At 43.0% G+C, this 20,450-nt stretch overlaps 1 protein-coding gene across 11 annotated transcripts in view; it reads right to left on the bottom strand.

Annotated features, from left to right (window-relative positions):
- The window catches only part of EHMT1 (euchromatic histone lysine methyltransferase 1), a 698,071-nt gene that overhangs the window by 101,742 nt on the left and 575,879 nt on the right, over positions 1 to 20,450 (bottom strand). For all 11 annotated transcript variants that reach the window (XM_030207091.1, XM_030207089.1, XM_030207095.1 and 8 more), the window contains 2 exons: positions 7,959 to 8,074; positions 5,808 to 5,894 (listed from right to left, as the gene is read on the bottom strand). In XM_030207091.1, coding sequence (XP_030062951.1) covers positions 5,808 to 5,894; positions 7,959 to 8,074 — 203 coding nt within the window. The remainder of the gene's footprint in view (positions 1 to 5,807; positions 5,895 to 7,958; positions 8,075 to 20,450) is intronic.

The following is a 20,450-nucleotide window of genomic DNA, read 5'->3' as shown; positions in this document are numbered from 1 at the left end:
TCACATCATCAGTGGATGGGGTCGCTGTTCCCACCTTCTCTGAACCTTTATTGTGACCTATGCCCAGTGAAATTAGCAAATGTTCACAGGCCTTGCTCCCTTCTCCAACATGGGTTTCCCTGTTACACTGAAAAATCATGCAGAGTAATGGGATCTATGAATGCATAATGATACAGGCCCTGCTTCCTCCTCCTACCTGGGCTTATTTTTAGATTGATATTGGCATCTTCCACAGTGAGTGCTCATTGATACAGAGGATTCTGTGTTGACTTGCCAATATTGCTACTGCTGCCTTAATGCTTTGGATAAGGACAAGGTTAGAAGGTGAGGGAGTGAATAAAAAATGGGAGAGGCGTGCGAGGGTCTGCTATTTTGTTATCATCATCATCTGGGGTCATGAGAATTAGGGGTCAAATAGGGTCATATTAGATGGAAATTTGAGAAACATCATCCTTTCAATATGACAGACATTATTCCAGTGTTGCTGCAAGCTCTATGGAGTATAGAACATGTTTTAATAAATTGTAACTATAACAATTTATGTTATAGTTACAGTTTGTTAAATACTTATTAATTGTTTTATATGCAAGTGAAATTTGATCCAGATTATCTGATTTCTCTATTGAACATTTCTCTATTTCTGCATGTAATTATTTTTGTTCGTTTGGCTTTTGTTGGTCCTCTGCCTCCTTTGAACTTCCAGCTCAAAGGGATCCTGCCTCCATGGGAAAATGGCACTCTGGACCTTCATTGCTGAGTACCCAGTTGTTTAATATTTGCCCTGTCATTGCAGTTATAATTGTCAGCCAGAAATTGAACTTCCTTCCAGGACTCTGCTAGGGTGGACCCTAATTCCAGCCACCAAGTTTTGTTACTGTCGACTGAGAGGCCCTTCTCTCTCGCAGGGGCTGTGAACGCTACCCCTGCATCCCAACTTTCAGCTGGCCTAGGAACCAGAAGCCCTGCCTGGGAATCAAACTCAGGTCTTCCATATGGCAGTATGAAGCATTAGCCACTGAACTGGCTCTACAGTCTTGATTATTCGAACTAAACGGGTCTGACCTCTTTGTCAGATAACTGAAAAGTCAGATAATACATAAAACACTGCATAAACGCCTCAAACAATAGCGTTCCTGATTTTCAAAAATTGTTCTAAAACAACAACAAAGATTTTTAATAGCAATAAATACGATGACATCACCAGAGGGTCTGTTAGATAATGCTGGATGGTCAAATTGCTGAAGGTCAGATAATCAAGCCTGTACTTTTTTTTTTTTTTTTAAATACAGAAGTCTGTAACATTATACATTTATTTTCTCTTTCTTAATGTAAAATACAATGACTTAAAAACTTTATCTTCCTGCTTTCTGAATTTTGGGGGGCTATTTTCAGCTGATTCTTGTGCATGTTAGTATTTGACAACCTCTGCTAGAGTCATGTGCATTTTACATTAACCAATGGAGTACAAAGTATAGTATAGTTATCAGGTGAATTATTCAACAAAGACTAAGTTCTCCCCAAACTGCCACTAAATGTAGCTAGTTTCTCCAAGCCATATTCTGCCACTTAGCTGTGCTCACTGGTATCCTGATAGGCTAAAATAAATGAATTTTACATCCGTATCTACCCTTTCTTTATCCACAAAAATGGAACATGAAAGCCATAATTATAAGTAGGGCTTTTGATTTTAGTTTTCCACTGATAAGTACCCTCAATACAAAACAGAAAAAGGTATGGTAAAGGCAGTTAGCTTAGCTGAGTTTAAAAAAGGTTTGGCGGCTTCCTAAAGGAAAAGTCCATAGACCGTTATTAAATTGGACTTGGGGAAAATTCACTATTTCCGGGATAAGCAGTATAAAATGTTTTGTACTTTTCTGGGATCTTGCCAGGTATTTGTGACCTGGATTGGCCACTGTTGGAAACAGGATGCTGGGCTTGATGGACCTTTGGTCTGTCCCGGTATGGCAATGCTTATGTACTTATGTGTTTATTGGATAGATACTAGAAGAACACCGCTTTCCTAGTCTTCTCAGACCCTTCCCCTGGCTTGTCTTGTATCCTCACTTCGTTTCTGTACCTTTTGTCCACTGACAACTCCTAAGTGACAAAAAAACGTACTATTTGATTCAGCCGAATAAACTAACTAGCAATATACCTGTAGTGCATATTTTTGCTGCAAGGTTTTAATTTTACTCCATTGAACTAAGTGCTCCTGTGCTCCAACGTTCTAGTTCATCAACCTCATCTCTTCCACTGCTCTCTATGACCATGACTCCAGTGCACACTCTCTTCCTAATGCGGTCCCTTCCCAACCTGCTTCTTAGCCCGAAAACACTCCACGCTGCTGTAACACTTTACCCTCCCCCATCCACCTCACCAATCTCTCCTATCCCCGTCCTTCTTCCTAGCTCTCAACCTCCAACATTTCCTTCCGGCCATTGACCCTTCCCCTTTCTTTTTAACCACATCCCGACTTCGTCGCCCAGCCTCCCCTCCCCTCCTCCGCACTCTCTTACTCCTCCTCCTCCTATTCGCTGGTGATGTTAATCCCAATCCAGGTCCCCCTCACTTGTCCTCACCCTCTCCTTGCAGACCATTCCGGAATCTCTCAAATCTTATCTCCATTCCCCTCCTCTCCCCTTCTCATGTGCCCTCTGGAACACCCACTCTGTCTGCAACAAACTCTCATTTACCCACGACCTCTTCATCTCCCGCTCCTTCCATCTGCTCACCCTAACTGAAACCTGGCTCCCCCGACGACTCTGCCTCAGTCGCTGCCCTATGCCACGGAGGTCATCTCTTCTCTCACACTCCTCGCTCACCTGGCCGTGGTGGTGGCGTCGGATTCCTACTTTCACCCTCCTGCAAATTTCAACCTCTTCTCCCGCCTCAATCTCACTGTTTTTCCTCCTTTGAAGTCCACTCCATCTGCCTATTCGCTCCTCTGTCTCTCCGAGTAGCTGTCATCTATCGACCCCCTGATAAGTCTCTTTCCTCCTTTCTCACTGATTTTGATGCCTGGCTTTCATTCTTCCATGAGCCTTCATCTCCCTCCCTCATTCTTGGTGACTTCAACAGTCATGTCGATGACCCCTCTGACTCTTATGCCTCTCAATTTCTTGCTTTAATATCATCCTACAATGTTCAACTGTGCTCCACTACCTCCACTCACCAGAATGGTCACTGTCTTGATCTTGTCCTCTCATCCAACTGCTCGCCCTCTAGTTTCTGTGCCTCACCTCTTCCCCTCTCTGATCACCATCTTATAACTTTCACTCTTAAACACCCTCCTCCCCAGTCTCGTCCGATTCTGACCAATACATTTAGAAATTTTCAAGCTGTTAACCCTTCTACTCTGTCCTCCAACGTCTCAAATCTCTTTTCTGACGCTATGTCATCTGAGTCTGTCAATGAGGCTGTCTCTTCCTACAATGCTATTCTCTCTTCTGCTCTGAACACCCTTGCGCCTCCCGTGTCTCGTCCTATCAGGTGTGCCAAACCCCAGCCGTGGCTGACCGCTGACATCCGCTATTTACGTTCCTGTACCCGCGCTGCCGAACGCCTCTGGCTGAAATCCCGTACCCTTGCCGACTTCATTCATTTCAAATTCATGCTGACCTCCTTCCGATCTGCCCTTTCACTTGCCAAACAGGACTACTACATCAAGCTGACCAACTCTCTTGGCTCTAACCCTCGCTTTCTCTTTGCCACGCTGAACTCCTTCCTTAAAGTGCCTTTGCCCCCTACTCCCCCTTCGCTTTCTCCTCAGACTCTAGCCGAGTACTTTCATGACACGGTTCAAAAGATTAACCTTGAATTCTCAATCAAACCAACTCCACCCTCCCCTCCCCTAGTCCATTCCCCCAACCCTCCAACCCCTCCCTCCTTTTCCACCTTCTCTGATGTCACTGATGAGGAAACTGCACATCTTCTTTCCTCATCCAAACGTACCACCTGCCCCTCTGATCCCATTCCCACTCACCTACTTAACACTATCTCCCCCACTGTCATCCCTTTTATCCGTCATATCCTCAATCTTTCGCTTTCCACTGCAATTGTTCCTGATGCCTTCAAACATGCTGTAGTCACACCGCTCCTTAAAAAACCTTCACTGGACCCTACCTGCCCCTCTAGCTATCGGCCCATCTCCCTCCTCCCTTTCCTCTCCAAGATACTTGAACGTGCTGTTCACCGTCGCTGCCTCGACTTCCTTTCATCTCGAGCTATTCTTGACCCGCTCCAATCTGGCTTTCGCTCTCTTCACTCGACTGAAACGGCACTTGCAAAAGTCTCCAATGACCTGTTACTGGCCAAATCTAAAGGTCTCTCCTCTATTCTCATCCTCCTCGACCTATCTGCTGCTTTTGATACGGTTGATCACACCTTACTCCTTGATACATTATCCTCTCTTGGATTCCGGGGCCCTGTTCTTTTCTGGCTCTCTTCCTATCTCTCCCAACGTACTCTTAGCGTATACTCTGGTGGTTCCTCCTCCACATCTATCCCGTTAACAGTCGGTGTACCCCAAGGATCTGTCCTAGGACCTCTCCTCTTCTCCATCTATACCTCTTCCCTTGGTGCTCTGATCTCATCCCATGGTTTTCAATACCACCTTTACGCTGATGATACCCAGATCTACCTCTCTGCACCGGATATCTCAGCTGAAATCCAGACCAAAGTATCGGCCTGCCTGTCTGACATCGTTGCCTGGATGTCTCGTCGCCACCTGAAACTAAACATGACCAAAACCGAGCATCTCCTCTTTCCCCCTAAACCTGCCTCTCCTCTCCCCCCGTTCTCTATTTCGGTAGATAACACTCTCATCCTCCCTGTCCCGTCTGCGCGCAACCTTGGAGTCATCTTTGACTCCGCTCTCTCCTTCTCTGCTCATATTCAGCAGATTGCCAAAACCTGTCTTTTCTTTCTCTATAATATTAACAAAATTCGCCCTTTCCTCTCCGAGGATGCTACCAAAACCCTTACCCACACCCTTATCACCTCTCGCCTAGACTACTGCAATTTGCTTCTCGCTGGTCTCCCGCTCAGCCATCTATCTCCTCTTCAATCTGTCCAAAACTCTGCTGCGCGTCTTATATTCCGCCAGAGTCGCTATACTCACGTTAGCCCTCTCCTCAAGTCGCTTCACTGGCTCCCTATCCGCTTCCGCATACGGTTCAAACTTCTCCTTTTGACCTACAAGTGCATCCACTCCGCAGCTCCTCAGTACCTTTCCGCTCTCATCTCTCCCTTCACTCCTCCCCGTGAACTCCGTTCGCTGGGTAAATGTCTCCTGTCGTCCCCCTTCTCCCCCACTGCTAACTCCCGGCTCCGTTCCTTCTATCTCGCTGCTCCCTATGCCTGGAATAGACTCCCTGAGCCAGTACATCAGGCTCAGTCTCTGGCTGTCTTCAAGTCTAGGCTTAAAGCCCACCTCTTTGCTACTGCTTTCGACTCCTAACCATGACTCTCTTACTCAACACCCTCACTTATCACCCCTACCACTGCAATTTCCCCACCCCTAGCTGTCTGTTCGTCTGTCCAATTCAGATTGTAAGCTCTGTTGAGCAGGGACTGTCTTTTCATGTTAATTTGTACAGCGCTGCATAAGTCTAGTAGCGCTATAGAAATGTTTAATAGTAGTAGTAGTTGTAGTAGTAGTAAGTGGCTCAAACTAGGCACGTGCTGGCAAACATCTAGATTTTCGCTATTACAGTGTCAGTCAAAGCACCAGTATTTCAGACAGCAGCTTCTGAATGTCAGTCTGCATGTCCAAACTAAATGCACATGGTATGTGTTGTTCTACTTACTCGCATACAAAAGTTCCAATTGGAATGTCTTGCATTGATCGCACACCCCAGCCCATGCTTTTTGTCCGATAAAGCTGTAACTGAACCCTGTGACAGAGAAGGAAACATATCGGTCAAAACCCCATTACAAAGTGTCTAATCAATTTGATTTTGTTTATATGTCACAGACACACAAACATAAGCAAAATATAAGCTTACCAACACATCTGTGCCACAGCAGCAGTGAAGCCAATTAAATATTTTTAGCAATAATGGTCACAATATTTTAAATGGTTTAACCAGGGAGGAGAGGCTCCTGTCTGGATAAATTCTGCTGAATCGGTTGTTAGCAGATATTCAGTGTCATTTAACCTCAGTGCTACTGAATATCTGCTCTGCTGCAGCACTATCCAGTTAGTGCTGGGTTAATCCAGAGAGTAGGGGCAGATATAGAAGTTAGTCGGGCATCACCAATATCCAATGCTGATACTGGCTACTTATCGAGGTATGGAATGGATAACCTCAGAGTACTATCAAGCATCTAGATATTCAGTGCCAGTGACTAGACAGGGGCCAACACTGAATATTTGGGTCTAATTTAGCTGGTGGCGGTCACCATTTAAAGGCATGCTGACCAACACCAGACGAATAACCAACCTACTATTTTCATAAACTGCAAAATGTACTCAGGAACTATTACTCACCTGAATATTTTTTTTATTTCTGCCTCTCTCTCTCTTTCCACTGCCACAGTAAAATGCTCCTCCACATACACAGTCTGAAGAGGACTGAAGTCCCAAACACATTAAAGGCATTTCTATAACAGGGTGCATGCAGTTATGCGGCATTTACCTGTGTTAAGTGCACTACGCACTGTTCTGTAAATGCTACACAGCACATAACTGCAAGAGATATACATATGGGGACAGCATGGGAGGGGTATGGGTGTGTCTCCAACTTATGTGCACAACTTATAGAACACTGTAAGTTACATCATTTATCATTTATTAAAATCTGCTAAACCCGCCTTTATCAATAAAGTCAAGGTGAGGTACAATAAAATCATTGCAAGGCACTCTTAGGAATGCCTATTTATGCTAGCCATAGACTCAGCATACATGGTCGCACCTAAATTTAGATGTGCTAATGCGGGTTTATGCTAGTACTCTGTAACAGAATTGGGGTGCCCAGATGCTGTTACAGAACTAGTGCTCCCTGTCCTGCACTGGCGCACCTAAATGGAGGCACCCTGTTATAGAATTGCCCCCACTGTGTTTGCTAAAGGAGTTTTCTTTTTTCATCAGAGAAGATCTCAGGCTCAAAATCCTGTTGAAGGTGGAACACTGGACCCCAGCAGGTCTTCCACTTGTGCAACTTGCAAAGACCTCTCTGCTACTTCTGGGTGCATCCAATTTCTGCTTGCAGAGGCAGAGAAGTGATGCCTGTGTGCTCACCCTCATAAATATATGCTAGAAAGCACACAGACACAAAAAAATAACCAAATCCTTTCAGCAGCAGCAGGTAATGTTAGCCCCAAATGTTTAAGCAGCAGTTAAAAGTTCTCACTGTTCTTTCTTTTGAAGTTATTTACCCTACAGTCTTTCAGGGGTAGTACCCATTAGGAAAACTATAGCCTTCATCAATGATCTACATGATGAAAGTTATATTCTGACTTTTTAAAAAATGTCTTTTATCCTTTTTTTTTCTCTTTCATAGAAACCTATATCCTGCCTCCCCAAACAACATGGCTAAGACACATATACTTTCACCTGCCAGGAAGGAAGCCTCTTCCAAAACTCACCCTCAGTGCTGCTCCTTTGCCTGGCAAGGGTCACCGCAGTAGTAGCAGCCGTCTTCCCACCCTCCCAGGGAAGGAGCACATAGCCTGTAAGGTGCCCTCATCTGCAGTTGGTCACATCAGACCTAGTTTCCTGCACTGTGACATCACAGCCTGAGCCACAGAGTTGTCCCTAGGTTTCCATCTTTAATGCATAAAAGTAATGAGTCATTAAGACACACAACCCTTTTGGTGCCCCCCTCCCAATCCTTGACAACTATACAAGATGCTTTGCTATTCCCAAATATTTTCAGTAGGCCATTAATGACTCTGCATTCAACATCCAGCAACGTTTTAATCTGTATGTATATCAAAAATGAAAACTAATGGATCACCTGAGCCCATTTTGCACGACCCTATTTCGACATGTTCTCCAACAGGAGCAAGCATGGTTACATTCAAATATCAAAGGTGGCTCCACCATATTGAATTCAGGCAGGAGTCGTCCATCCTGTGGGAGACAGGGGACATGTTTAGCACCAACACTTTTTGCACCCATGTGTTTTGGCAAACCATTAGCAGCAGCTGTTAGACATTGTTAGACATTTTATACTTCATATACCTACAGCAAGTATTCAGATGTTATTACTACAATCCCATCTCTAACACCAGCATGGTGAAATCATCCAGGCCCAATAAGTATGATCAAGGGACATAAATATCTCTTTTATACACAAACTCTCTTACCTCTGAATTAGATCCACAAGTATTCAGTTCTAAATTAGTTAAATCTGACTTCTTTCCCTGTTTAATGCACATTAGGGGAAGGATTAAGAATGAATTTGTTTTTGTTACATTTGTACCCCGCGCTTTCCCACTCATGGCAGGCTCAATGCGGCTTACATGGGGCAATGGAGGGTTAAGTGACTTGCCCAGAGTCACAGGGAGCTGCCTGTAAATTTATTATGTTATATTTTTGTTTAGTACTGAAGTTGACTTTAACATTGCATTTATATTACTCCAGGGTAATTCTGATGTGAAATTACCTGCATGGATTCTTACTAACCTGCTCTGAACAGGTTAAACGTTGAAAGAATGACTAATTCCTGCAAATTCAGAGTAATTTTCAGAACACTGGATCTGATAGTAGGGAAAATGTAGAAACCAAGAAGTAGTGTGATCAACAGGACACTTCCCCGCCCCCCCCCCCCTAAAAAAAGCCTTGGTTTTTTTTTTTTTTTGGAAGTGTCCTGTTGATCACACTACTGAGTAATTTTCAAAGGCATTTACCCACAATAATAGCTGTTTATAAAATCACACACCCTACTGTATATGTGGATAAAAATACATGCATACAGCCTGTATTTGAATACATTTACCTCAAATTAAAATTCAAGCATACTGGTGTAAATTAACCAAGAAAGTCTGTGCATCTCCAGACTCCTGAAATACACATCTACTTTCACTTTAAAATTCAGCAAATCCACAAAGTGAAAAGTACGCATGCACTTTCTGCCCATGTTGCACAATTATAAAATTACCCTCTTAGAAATCAGCTTTCAATGGCATTTCACTGAGTAAACTGGCCTGTCTGAAAATTGTTTTCCTCAGAGTGACTACGTAGTATGCATGGCATTCACAAGATATGTATATCCAGCCACATTAAAAAGAGGTGTCTTATTTGGTTACCTTTGCTTATAAGGAGTTGTAACAAAGGCTTAACGAAATACAAAGATTCTAATTGTAAAGGACATTGCTCGGTTGATTCAGCTTCATAGGAAGGCTTTTTTTTTTTTTCTGAAACCTCATGTATTTGTTTTAGGTGCCACTTTTTAAAAAAAATTCGTTGCAAATATTTGGTTTCTTTCCCAGGTCATGATTATGTATTTATGGACTCTATCCAATCAGAGAAATTTCTCAATGATCATAAGGAGGATTAATTATACTTCAGTACTTTAGATTATTGGAGATAGTATAAATAAATTTGCACTGTAAAGGTCAGGGGAGGAATCCTTTTGTTTTATGTTTTTTTTATTTTCTTTATGATATTACAGATCTCCCCTAGATGAGGGCTGGTAGGTCTTTTGAGGGTTATATTTTCAGATTTTTTTTGTGTGTTTTGTATAGAAATGCTCTAACCTCTACGTGATTTTCCTTATTTTGTTTAGAACGTATTTTCAAAATTCTAATAGATTGTTGAACTTTTTTTTTTGTTCTCACAACCCTTTAACTGATCAATGAAACCCTTGCACCCCATTCCTAAACCATGTATTCAATAGTGACTGACAGCTACAAATGTTGGTGTTAGCCACTAACAGTACTGATAACTTCGCTAAAATTACAGTAGTACACAGTTATACTACCAAAGAAATCACACTTATGCTACATAAATTCTATACAATGTAGCTGAGTAAAATGACCATTACAAATGATACGTACTAGATTTCTAGACTCTTCTTTATACCCTATTTGATCTCTTCTTGCACTGCTTGGGGGTGCGAGCACCACTGGTTAAGAACCCCTGGTCTAAGAATCTTAGGGGCTTGTGCAGATTATTGGTATAAAGTACACACACAGAATGATGTTCCCACATATGCAAGTGGACACTCTCTTTTACCCACAGAAAAAGGCAGGGAAAGTCTGCAGGCAGTTTTATGTCTGTGTGCTCAGATAAGCAGATCTTCAAAAGAAAAATCATACAAACAGGGGGGGGGGGCAAATAAGCAGTTGACAAGGAGACATATTTTCAAAGCAATTTGACTTACAAAGTTCTATAGTAACCTATGGAACTTTGTAAGTCTAAGTGCTTTGAAAATGAGCCCCCTAGTCACTTATGGCACTTTCAGTGAGATATTCAGCCATAAGTTACGCACTGACCACCACTACATTTTTGAAAACCAGACTTTTGTAGTTAGCACCCAATGAGACTCGCAAAAGCCCTTGAATACTGACCCCCAGCAGGGTTTTTTTTTTTTTTTTGCAACTGTATCAAGCACCTTAGGGTGAGCCCTTGGACCACAGCAGGCACCCCGCTGAGGGTGACAAGTCACAGTCAAGTACAAGTGAGGGGCTAGACGAGAATGAGGAGAGCCTGGAAAGAGTTGCAAGCTCCAGATGGGGTGAAAAGACAAGGTCACACAGGCTCAGAAGCACAAGAAATACAAGAACTCACTTGAGCAAGGAGGGGTAGCGTCTCTGGAACCCACACACACAAGCAGACTGAAAGCGTGTCTGGAACCCATACACACAGACTGGCAACGTCTCAGGAAACCATGCACACAAACACACTGGCAGCGTCTCAGGAGCCCACACATACAAGTAAGAATGGCAGCGTCTCAGGAAACCACATGCACAAGTATGGCAATGACTCAGGAAAGCATCACAGGAAGAATGTACCCTAAGGACAATGAGTCCAGGCAGAAGATGCAAAGAACCCAAAATAGGATACCGGCGAGATTAATTGGCCCCAGGGTGATGTCAGGTCATTGCCTCCAGGGTTCCTGCTACAGTCCAAATTGGTGGATTAAGCCTATGCATCCATGCGCTGTGAGACTCAATTGTCAGCATGGGATGACTGCAGGAGTGCCTGGGCGCTGCGGGGTAAGAAGTCATGGGACGACTGTGACACACATGCTTTTATAAAACAAGCATGTGTAACTCTGTCCAAACTACTCCTACTGATTAAACAAGCTTATACAGTTCACTGTTTTATGAAGGTCTTTTTCTGAATGTAAAACAGACCTTATGGGCTAGATTCCATACATGGCGTCTGAAAATTCTACATGGAAAAAAACCTCAGGGTTTGTATATAAAAGGCCTAGGCATATTCTATAAAGTACATCTTAATTTTATAGAAAAGACTTAAATTTTCATGCAGTATATAGAATAACACCGAACGCCTCTCCATGCAACTAACTGTAGTCATGGCCATTTATGCCATGTTTTACTTCGCATAAATCTCAACGGCACAGAGCAGGCGTATATTCTAAAACAATGTGCCACACCCCTTTCAACTATGCAATCTAGAATATAGGCACACCACGTTACAGAATACGCTTAGCAAGTTGTGTGTGTAAATCTTAATGCCAATTAGTCCTGATAATTGTTTGTTACGCACATTGTTATAGAATACGCTTTGATTTCTGAATGGAAATTAAGGTGCCATATATAGAATCCTGGGGTATAGGTGGAAAAATCTCTATAAAATCACCTCTTATCTCCATTCCTGTACAGTGAAGTAGTTGCTGAAGCCACCATCAGGAAATCCTTGACGTTAATACAACACACATCCACTCCTTCTGACTTTCGTCATTGATTTAGATAGGAACAATGTTTTGAAATTGTATTTCCGATACATGGTTGATAGTTTTTTGGGTTCAAAGATGCATATATTTCCTGACACATCAAGGGAATCGCAGACTGGGAGGTGTGACGTCTTGGCTTTTAAGCCAGGAATCATTGCCCTAGGTGGGACCTTCCTAGCGCGATTCCCTTGTGTTTTATTTCCTTATTACTTATTTGTTTGAACCTAAGAAATTATAAGAGTTTGTGGAAACAGATGAAGAATCCTCTGCAGCAACTTCCTTCAGTTACCTCTGTACCGGCTGCAATAACCGATTAACCTTCCTCCCTCAGAAAATGTGAAGTGTAAGATTAACCATTTTGAGTTTTTCTTATTTTCTTTAAGATTGTTTTCCTGATCTTGGATCTTCCAATTGTGGACAATTATGTAAATATATATTGTTGAGAGAAAATGTTTTCCTTTTTATATTAATTTCTGTATTTCCTTACATTTATGTGATAAATGTGAATGTAATTAAGTAAAATGATAAATAAATAAAGAAAAAAAGAAAAAAAAAAAACCATCCACTCCTTCAACTTGTCTTTAAAACTGATCATGAATAACAGAAGATGCACAGGGATTTTTCAAGCGCTTCAGGATCAATATGGGGTGTTTGCCAAGCAATATTTTTACAAATCTATAACTCAGATACTATATCTTAGTGCTTAAAAGAATAAACTTTAATGTGGAGATGATGGAGCAGAAGATGCCGGCACACTTGTGGTAACAGATCTTGTCACCACTAGTACATAAGTATTGCCATACTGGGAAAGACCAAAGGTCCATCAATCCCAGCATCCTGTTTCCAACAGTGGCCTATCCAGGTCACAAATACCTGGCAAAGATCCCAAAAAAAGTACAAAACATTCTATACTACCTATCCCAGAAATAGTGGATTTTCCCCAAGTCCATTTAATAATGGTCTATGGACTTTTCCTTTAGGAAGTCGTCCAAACCTTTTTAAAACTCCACTAAGCTAACAGCCTTTACCACATTCTCTGGCAATGAATCCCAGAGTTTAATTACACGTTGAGTGAGGAAAAATTTCTCCGCTTCATTTTAAATTTACTACATTGTAGCTTCATCGCATGCCACTAGTCCTAGTATTTTTGGAAAGCGTAAACAGATGCTTCACATCTACCAGCTCCACTCCACTCATTGTTTTATAGACCTCTATCATAGCTCCTCTTAGCCACCTTTTCTCCAAGCTGAAGAGCCCTAGCCGCTTTAGCCTTTCCTCATAGGGAAGTCGTCCCATCCCCGTTATCATTTTCGTCGTCCTTCTCTGTACCTTTTCTAATTCCACTATATCTTTTATGAGATGCGGCGACCAGAATTGAACACATGGAGCGATACAAAGGCATTATAACATCCTCATTTTTGTTTTCCATTCCTAATAATACCTAACATTCTATTTGCTTTCTTAGCTGCAGCAGCACACTGAGTAGAAGGTTTCAACGTATCAGCAACAACAACACCTAGATACCTTTCTAGGTCTGTGACACCTACGCTTGCATGACATAGCTATAATTCAGGTTCCTCTTTCCCACATGCATCACTTTGCACTTGCTCACATTAAACATCATCTGCCATTGAAATGCCCAGGATGACTGAAGAGAAATCCTAATTCAGTCCTTTTTCAGCCAAAAATACGAGTGGTATTTTTAGCTGAAACTGAAATTCTGGTGCAGCCCCTGCCCCCCCCCCCCCCCAACAGCAGTTCCTGTCTGAGGTCCAAGACCACTGTCCCCTCCCACCCCATAGGCTTACCTTAAAAGAATTGGTGGTGCAACGGAGGCAGGAGTGATCAGCACTCGCCCCTGCTTCTGCTGGTTCCACTGTTAACATGGCTGCCAGGAGGAATTCAAGCGAGACTGCCGACTGAAGTCCCAGTAGCCATGTCAACAAAAGAGATGGCAGGGGCAGGGGCGAGTGCAGATCACTCCTGTCCCCTCTGCACCACTAATGCTTTTTTACAGGTGGTGGGTGGGGGAGGGTCTTGGAGGTGAGCTGCTCCTGTTTGGGGAGAGGGTGTGAGAGGGTGCAGAATGGTTTCGTTTATGGTTCAAACTGAGTGACAAAATTCAGCTGCAGGTTCTGTTTCGGTCTGCCTCTAACCACAACTGTGGTTGCATTTCCCTGTTGTCTATGGACAATCGCTGTTACAGGTAAGCAACTCCACTTTATCTGATTCCCTTTTCAAAATTAAGAGTAAGGACAATGTATTGCAACTGCTGGCAGGCAAATGGAAGAATAACTATGGACCTCTCATCGGGGGTTCTGTAAGCTAGGATGCCCTTGTCTGAAAAAAATATGCTCTTCAAAAGACCAAATACAAAGTCTTGATGCATCTTGGTTGTCCAGCACAGGGCATTTAAGACTGCACTTATGGACTCTGCTCTGTATATTAAATGAACTGTTCAAGGATCATTAGGGGAATGTTTTCTGGTCCTGTTAGCCTTTATAAACTACAAGAGATCGCAGATAGAGGAAGATAGGTGACAATATCTGTAAAAACTAAGAGAAGCAGGTAGAGTAGTCAGGAAAGCAAAGATGCAAATGGAAAAAAAATAGCTAATAAGGAAAAAGGGGGGGGGGGACAAGCTTTTTTTTTTTTTTTAGATATGTTGGTGATAGGAGGATGTGCAAAAGAGTCATTGTGAGACTCAAAAGGTGAAGGGGAAAAATATGTAGAAGTTGATAAAGATAAGGAGGCATTGCCTAACAAATATTTCTGTTTTATGTTACAGCTGAAGGGCCGGGAGCAGGACTGCAGAAGACAAACACCAATAAGAATGGAGGAGTGGTAGTCCCTAAACAATTTTCAGAGGACTGTGTTTGTGAGGAACTAGCTAAATTAAAGGTGGATAAAGCGATGGGGCCAGGGGCGTAGCTACGGGTGGGCCTGGGTGGGCCCAGGCCTACCCAATCTGAGCTCAGGCCCGCCCAATTTATCCTGATAGGCGCAGGTTAACAATGGGAGTACACAGCCTTTCTGCCCTGGCTCAACCACATACTATTATGCAGCCTGCACTACAGCCAGAAGCTCTCCACTGGTCCTCCTCCACAGTACCAACCTTTTTTTTTTTTTATAGTGCACCCGATAGGTCCTGATCCAGAAGTCCGTCGTGCATTGGCTGTCGTAGCGCAGCGCCACACGCCTACTGCCCTTCCTCCAAGTCCGACCGTCCAGTTTCACTCTCTCTGCCTTGTCTTGCCTGAACCCCCGCCTCCTCCCCATGCACACAAAGACGCCACAGTGGCGCACAGGAAAGGCTTCCGGCTGCTGCCGGTATCGCTGCTGTTGTGGGCCGTGGATCCCCTACAGTGGCGTCGCTGGATCAGGATCAGCCTTTTGTTGATCCACCCAGGCCTCAGCATTCCCCCGCAGCCCGACAAAACAGGAGCCAGCACACATGGAGCACAATGCTCGGTCTCCACCATCTGCAAGCCCAGCCGTCTAAGCCCAGGTAAAATAAACATTTTTTAATAAGTACTTAGTGTAATGCTTGCTGGTGGAAAAATATACCTTTTTCTCCCTAGGCAGTGAAGAGCCCACCTCCACCCAGAAACCCACCAACAATACATTTTAATAGCGCCTAGGTTAAAGTTTTAAAAAGCTATATATATTTTTCATGTTGTGAGTTTTTCAGTGGGGTTTAAAAAAAGTTTTAAACTTAATGCAGGTGGGTTTTTGGATGGAGGTGGGCTCTGCAGTGCACAGGAAATTAAAAAAAAAACAACCCAAAAGTCTTATACTTAATTCTGGTGGGCTTTAGGGTGGAGGGGGGGAGATGCCTGACCACGGAAAGATGGGTAGGGGGTAGGAAAGGGCTGATGCTAGGCAGGGTAGGGCTGATGCCTACCTATGTGATGGATGGTGGGGAAGGGAAGGGAAGGACTGATGCTGGGCTACTGGGATGGATGAGGGTAGGGAAGGGAAGGGAAGGGAAGGGCTGATGCCGGACTCAAAGGTATTTACCTGTTTTGATTAATCAGGCATTTACATTTGTGATAAAGCAGAGTTTGAAGGATATATGTCATTGCTGTAATTATATTGTAGGATCCTGTCTTGTGTGTTGAAATGTTTGCCATTATTGTAGACTTATATCTGGTCAAGTTTATGTTGATGCAGAGCAGCTGTTGGGCAGACTATTTAGAACTAACTCCAAGATCTACCTCTCCACACCAGAAATCTCAGCAGGAATCCAGGCCAAAGCATCAGTCTGCCTGTCTGACATTGCTGCCTGGATGTCTCTATAATATCACCAAAATTCACCCTTTCCTTTCTGAGCACACTACCAGAACCCTTATCTACACTCTTATCACCTCTCGCTTAGACTATTACAACTTGCTTCTCACAGGTCTCCCACTTAGCCATCTCTCTCCTCTTCAATCTGTTCAAAATTCTACTGCACGACTAATATTCCACCAGTGTCGTTATGTTCATATTAGCCCTCTCCTCAAGTCACTTCACAGGCTTCCTATCCGTTTCTGCATACAGTTCAAACTCCTCTTATTGACCTAAAGTGCATTCACTCTGCAGCTCCTCAGTACTTCTCCGCTCTCATCTCTCCCTACATTCCTCTCCAGGAACTCCGTTCACTGGGTAAATCTCTTTTATCTGCACCCTTATCCTCCACTGCTAACTCCAGACTCCGTTCTTTTTATCTTGCTGCACCATATGCCTGGAACAGACTTCCTGAGCTGGTACGTCACGCTCCATCTCTGGCTATCTTCAAATCTAAGCTAAAAGCCCACCTTTTTGATGCTGCCTTTAACTCCTAACCCTTACTCAGAACCCTTATTTTATCATCCTCACTTTAATATTCCCTTATCTCTTGTTTGTCCTGTTTGTCTGTCCTAATTCGATTGTAAGCTCTGCCAAGCAAGGACTGTCTCTTCATGTTCAACTGTACAGCGCTGCGTACGTCTAGTAGCGCTAGAGAAATGATAAGTAGTAGTAGTAATTCAATCATCAAGTGCATTCAAAGGTATTATCCCAAGAAACACTATTCATACCTGTATACATAGTGCCCACCCATATTAGCTCTGGGCCCACCCAAAATGTCAGGTCTGGCTACGCCACTGGATGGGGCCGGATGGCATACATCCGAGGATACTGAAGAAACTGAGGGAAGGTTTAGCAACTCTGCTGGCTAACCTTTTCAGACTAGAGTCTGGAATGGTCCAGGAGGACTGGAGAAGAGCAGATGCGGTTCCTCTGTACCAAAGTGGAAGTAAGGAAGAGGATGGGAGCTACAGGACAGTAAGTCTGACTTCTGTGGTAAGTAAATTAATAGAAATGCTTTTCAAACAGAGAATTGTAAAACTTTTCAAATCCAGTGATTACAGGACCTGAGGCAACATGGCTTCACTAGAGGCAGGTCTTGTCAGACAAATCTGATCTGATCAGACAAGACTACTACTACTACTACTACTTAACATTTCTAAAGCGCTACTAGGGTAACGCAGTGCGGTACAGTTTGTATTTAGATTTTAGCAAAGCCTTTGACATAGTTCCGCATAGATGACTAATAAATAAACTGATTGTGTATGTACCCTAAAGTGACTGGGTTAGGAACTTGCTGAATGGAAGGCGTCAGAGGGTAGTGATAAATGGAGCTCATTCTGAGGAAAAGGATGCTGCCAATTGTGTGCTGCAAGGTTTGGTTCTTGGGCCAATTCTTTTTAACATTTTTGTAAGTGATATTGCTAATCTAATTTAATCTTACACAGAACTTGATTAGTTGTAAATATTCCTAAAAAAGGTTTGATGTGATTTAAAAAATAAGAAAAAACAAACAAACAATAATGGGGAACAGCAGTACAGTAAGAAAGTTAAATAAGAATCACAATACTAATTTAAATCAAATAAAAATGTTTTCAATCGCTTTAGAAAGCTGATGGGCAGTCTGGTAAGGTTTGCCTCTTTGCAGATGATACCAAAATCTGCAATAGGGTAGCCACCCCTGATGGTGTGGATAACACAAGGAAGGTCTTAGTGAAGCTAGAAGAAAGGTCTGGAATCTGGCAGATAAATGATTAATGCTAAAAAATGCAGGGTCAGGCAATTAGGCTGCAAAAATCTGAGGGAACGGTACAGTTTAGGGGGCGAAGAACTGTTGTGCATGAAAAGGGAGTTGGATTTGGGTGTGATCGTATGTGATGATCTTAAGGTGGCCAAACTGGTGGAAAAGGCAACGTAAAAGCTAGGATGCTTGGGTGATAGGCAGAGGAATGACCAGTAGGAAAAAGGAAGTGATGATGCCCCTGTATAAGACTCTGGTTAGACCTCATTTAGAATATTGTATACAGGATGGAGTCAGTCCAGAGGGCAGCTACTAAAAAGGTCAGTGATCTTCATCATAAAGCATATCAGGCAAACTTAAAGATCTCAATATATATATACTATGGAAAAAAGGCGGGAGACGGGAGATATGATAGAGACATTAAAATACCTACACGGCATAAATGCACAGGAGGTGAGTGTCTTTTAAATGAAAGGAATCTCTGGAACACGGCGGGGTCATAGGATGAAGGTGAAAGGGGATAGATTCAAAGGTAACCTGAGGAAATACTTTTTAATGGAAAGGGTGATGAATTTGTGGAACGGCCTTCCAGTGGAAGTGGTGGAGATGAAAAAATTATCTGAATTCAAGAGAGATTGGGACAAGTACATAGGATCTCTAAGGGACCCTGCATTTTAAGTACCCATTAGTGGTGTTAAATAAAGAACTAGAGGACATGAATTGAGGTTACAGGGAGGCCGACTCAGAAATAATGTCAGGAAGTATTTTTTCACAGAGAGGTGGTAGATACCTGGAATGTCCTCCCATGGGAGGAGGTGGAGATGAAAACAGTAAAGGAATTCAAAAATGCATGGGATAAATACAAAGGAATCCTGTATAGAAGTCATGGAACTAAACAACCTTAGTGGTGATTAGATAGCAACACCAGTAATTGGGAAGCAAAGCCAGAGCTGGGCAGACTTCTACGGTCTGTACCCTGATCGTGGCTGCACAGATTCAGCTTCAGTAGGTGGAGAAAAAGGCCAGTGCCGGGCAGATTTCTACGGTCTGTGCCCTGAAAATGGCAAGGACAAATCAAGATCAAGCAGTGTAGTATCACATCATACCTTATACTATAAGTTTATCTTGTTGGGCACACTGAATGGACTGTACAGGTCTTTATCTGCTGTCATCAGCTATGTTACTGTGATTAGACAGAGTAGATGGCATGGATGTGCAGACTGCATAGGCTATATGGTCTTTATCTGCCTATATTTTTCTCTATTTCTATGCACTTCCTTACTGTAAGAAAGGCTTTTCTAAAAAACATTAGCTTTGATTTCGGAGCAAATATCAAACACAAGCATTTCTACCCAAATAACTACTACTACTACTAACATTTATATAGCGCTACCAGCCGCACGCAGCGCTGAACACTTGACATAGAGAGACAGTCCCTGCTCAAAGAGCTTACAATCTAAGTAAAACAGACAGACAGTGTGCTATTAAGGCACTGAAGCTACATTCGGCACCAGGGTCAGATGGGTACACTGGAGAATTTTATAAATTGCTGAAAGACCAACTGGTAGGCCCGCTGCTGGATCTATACAATGAGGCTATGGAGAGCGGAGCATTTCCCCAATATGCAAATACAGCCCTGATTAGTTTAATACCCAAGCAAGGACGTGACCCGCTACAACCAGGTTCTTACCGACCGATATCTTTGATAAACGTAGATCTCAAAATATTGTCACGTATATTGGCAGACAGGTTAGCCCCAGCCATGTCTCAGATTATACAAGAAGAACAAACAGGGTTCTTGAGAGGGCGACAGTCAGTGCTTAATGTACGAAAATTAATAGTGGCCATGATGCAGAAATCAGAAGGAGAGACCAAACGAATGATAATTAGCTTAGATGCGGGAAGAGCTTTGATAGATTATTATGGCCATTTATGTTTGAAACCTTACGCTGGATAGGTGTACACACTACCAAAGGCTGCACTATTAGTTAATGGAGTTAGGACAGGGAACTTTGAAATAAAGCAGGGGACTCATCAGGGTTGCCCTTTGTCACCATTACTGTTCCTGATCTCCCTAGAACCTCTGTTATGTGAGGTGAGGGCAAATGAGAACATTCGAAGGGTGAGGATACGAGACCATATGCTAAAAATACTGGCCCACTCAGATGATTTAGTGCTTATGCTGGATACACCTCAGCAGTCATTAGAGTGTCTACTTCAGGTGATCGCCACATATGGAGAGCATTCGGGTTTCAAAATGAATCTTACAAAATCCATGGCACTGCCATTGAGTGCTGATGTGCAAAGAAAGTGGAGAGGAAAGTTTCCATTGCAATGGGCAGATGAAGTACTTGGGAGTAGTGGTTCCGACTAATTTGTCCTTGATATATGAGATGAACGTTCTGCCACTTTTGAATGAGACCAGGCGCACCCTACAGCTCTGGGGAGGCTACACTTTCCCTTTCAGGACGTATTGCATTATTCAATATGATGGTGGCTCCCTGGTAGTTGTA

The sequence above is a fragment of the Microcaecilia unicolor genome, chromosome 6 (assembly GCF_901765095.1).
Source record: "Microcaecilia unicolor chromosome 6, aMicUni1.1, whole genome shotgun sequence".
Lineage (NCBI taxonomy): Eukaryota > Metazoa > Chordata > Amphibia > Gymnophiona > Siphonopidae > Microcaecilia > Microcaecilia unicolor.
Note: the sequence above shows the minus strand (reverse complement) of the source record. Positions and strands in the feature narration are given on the sequence as shown.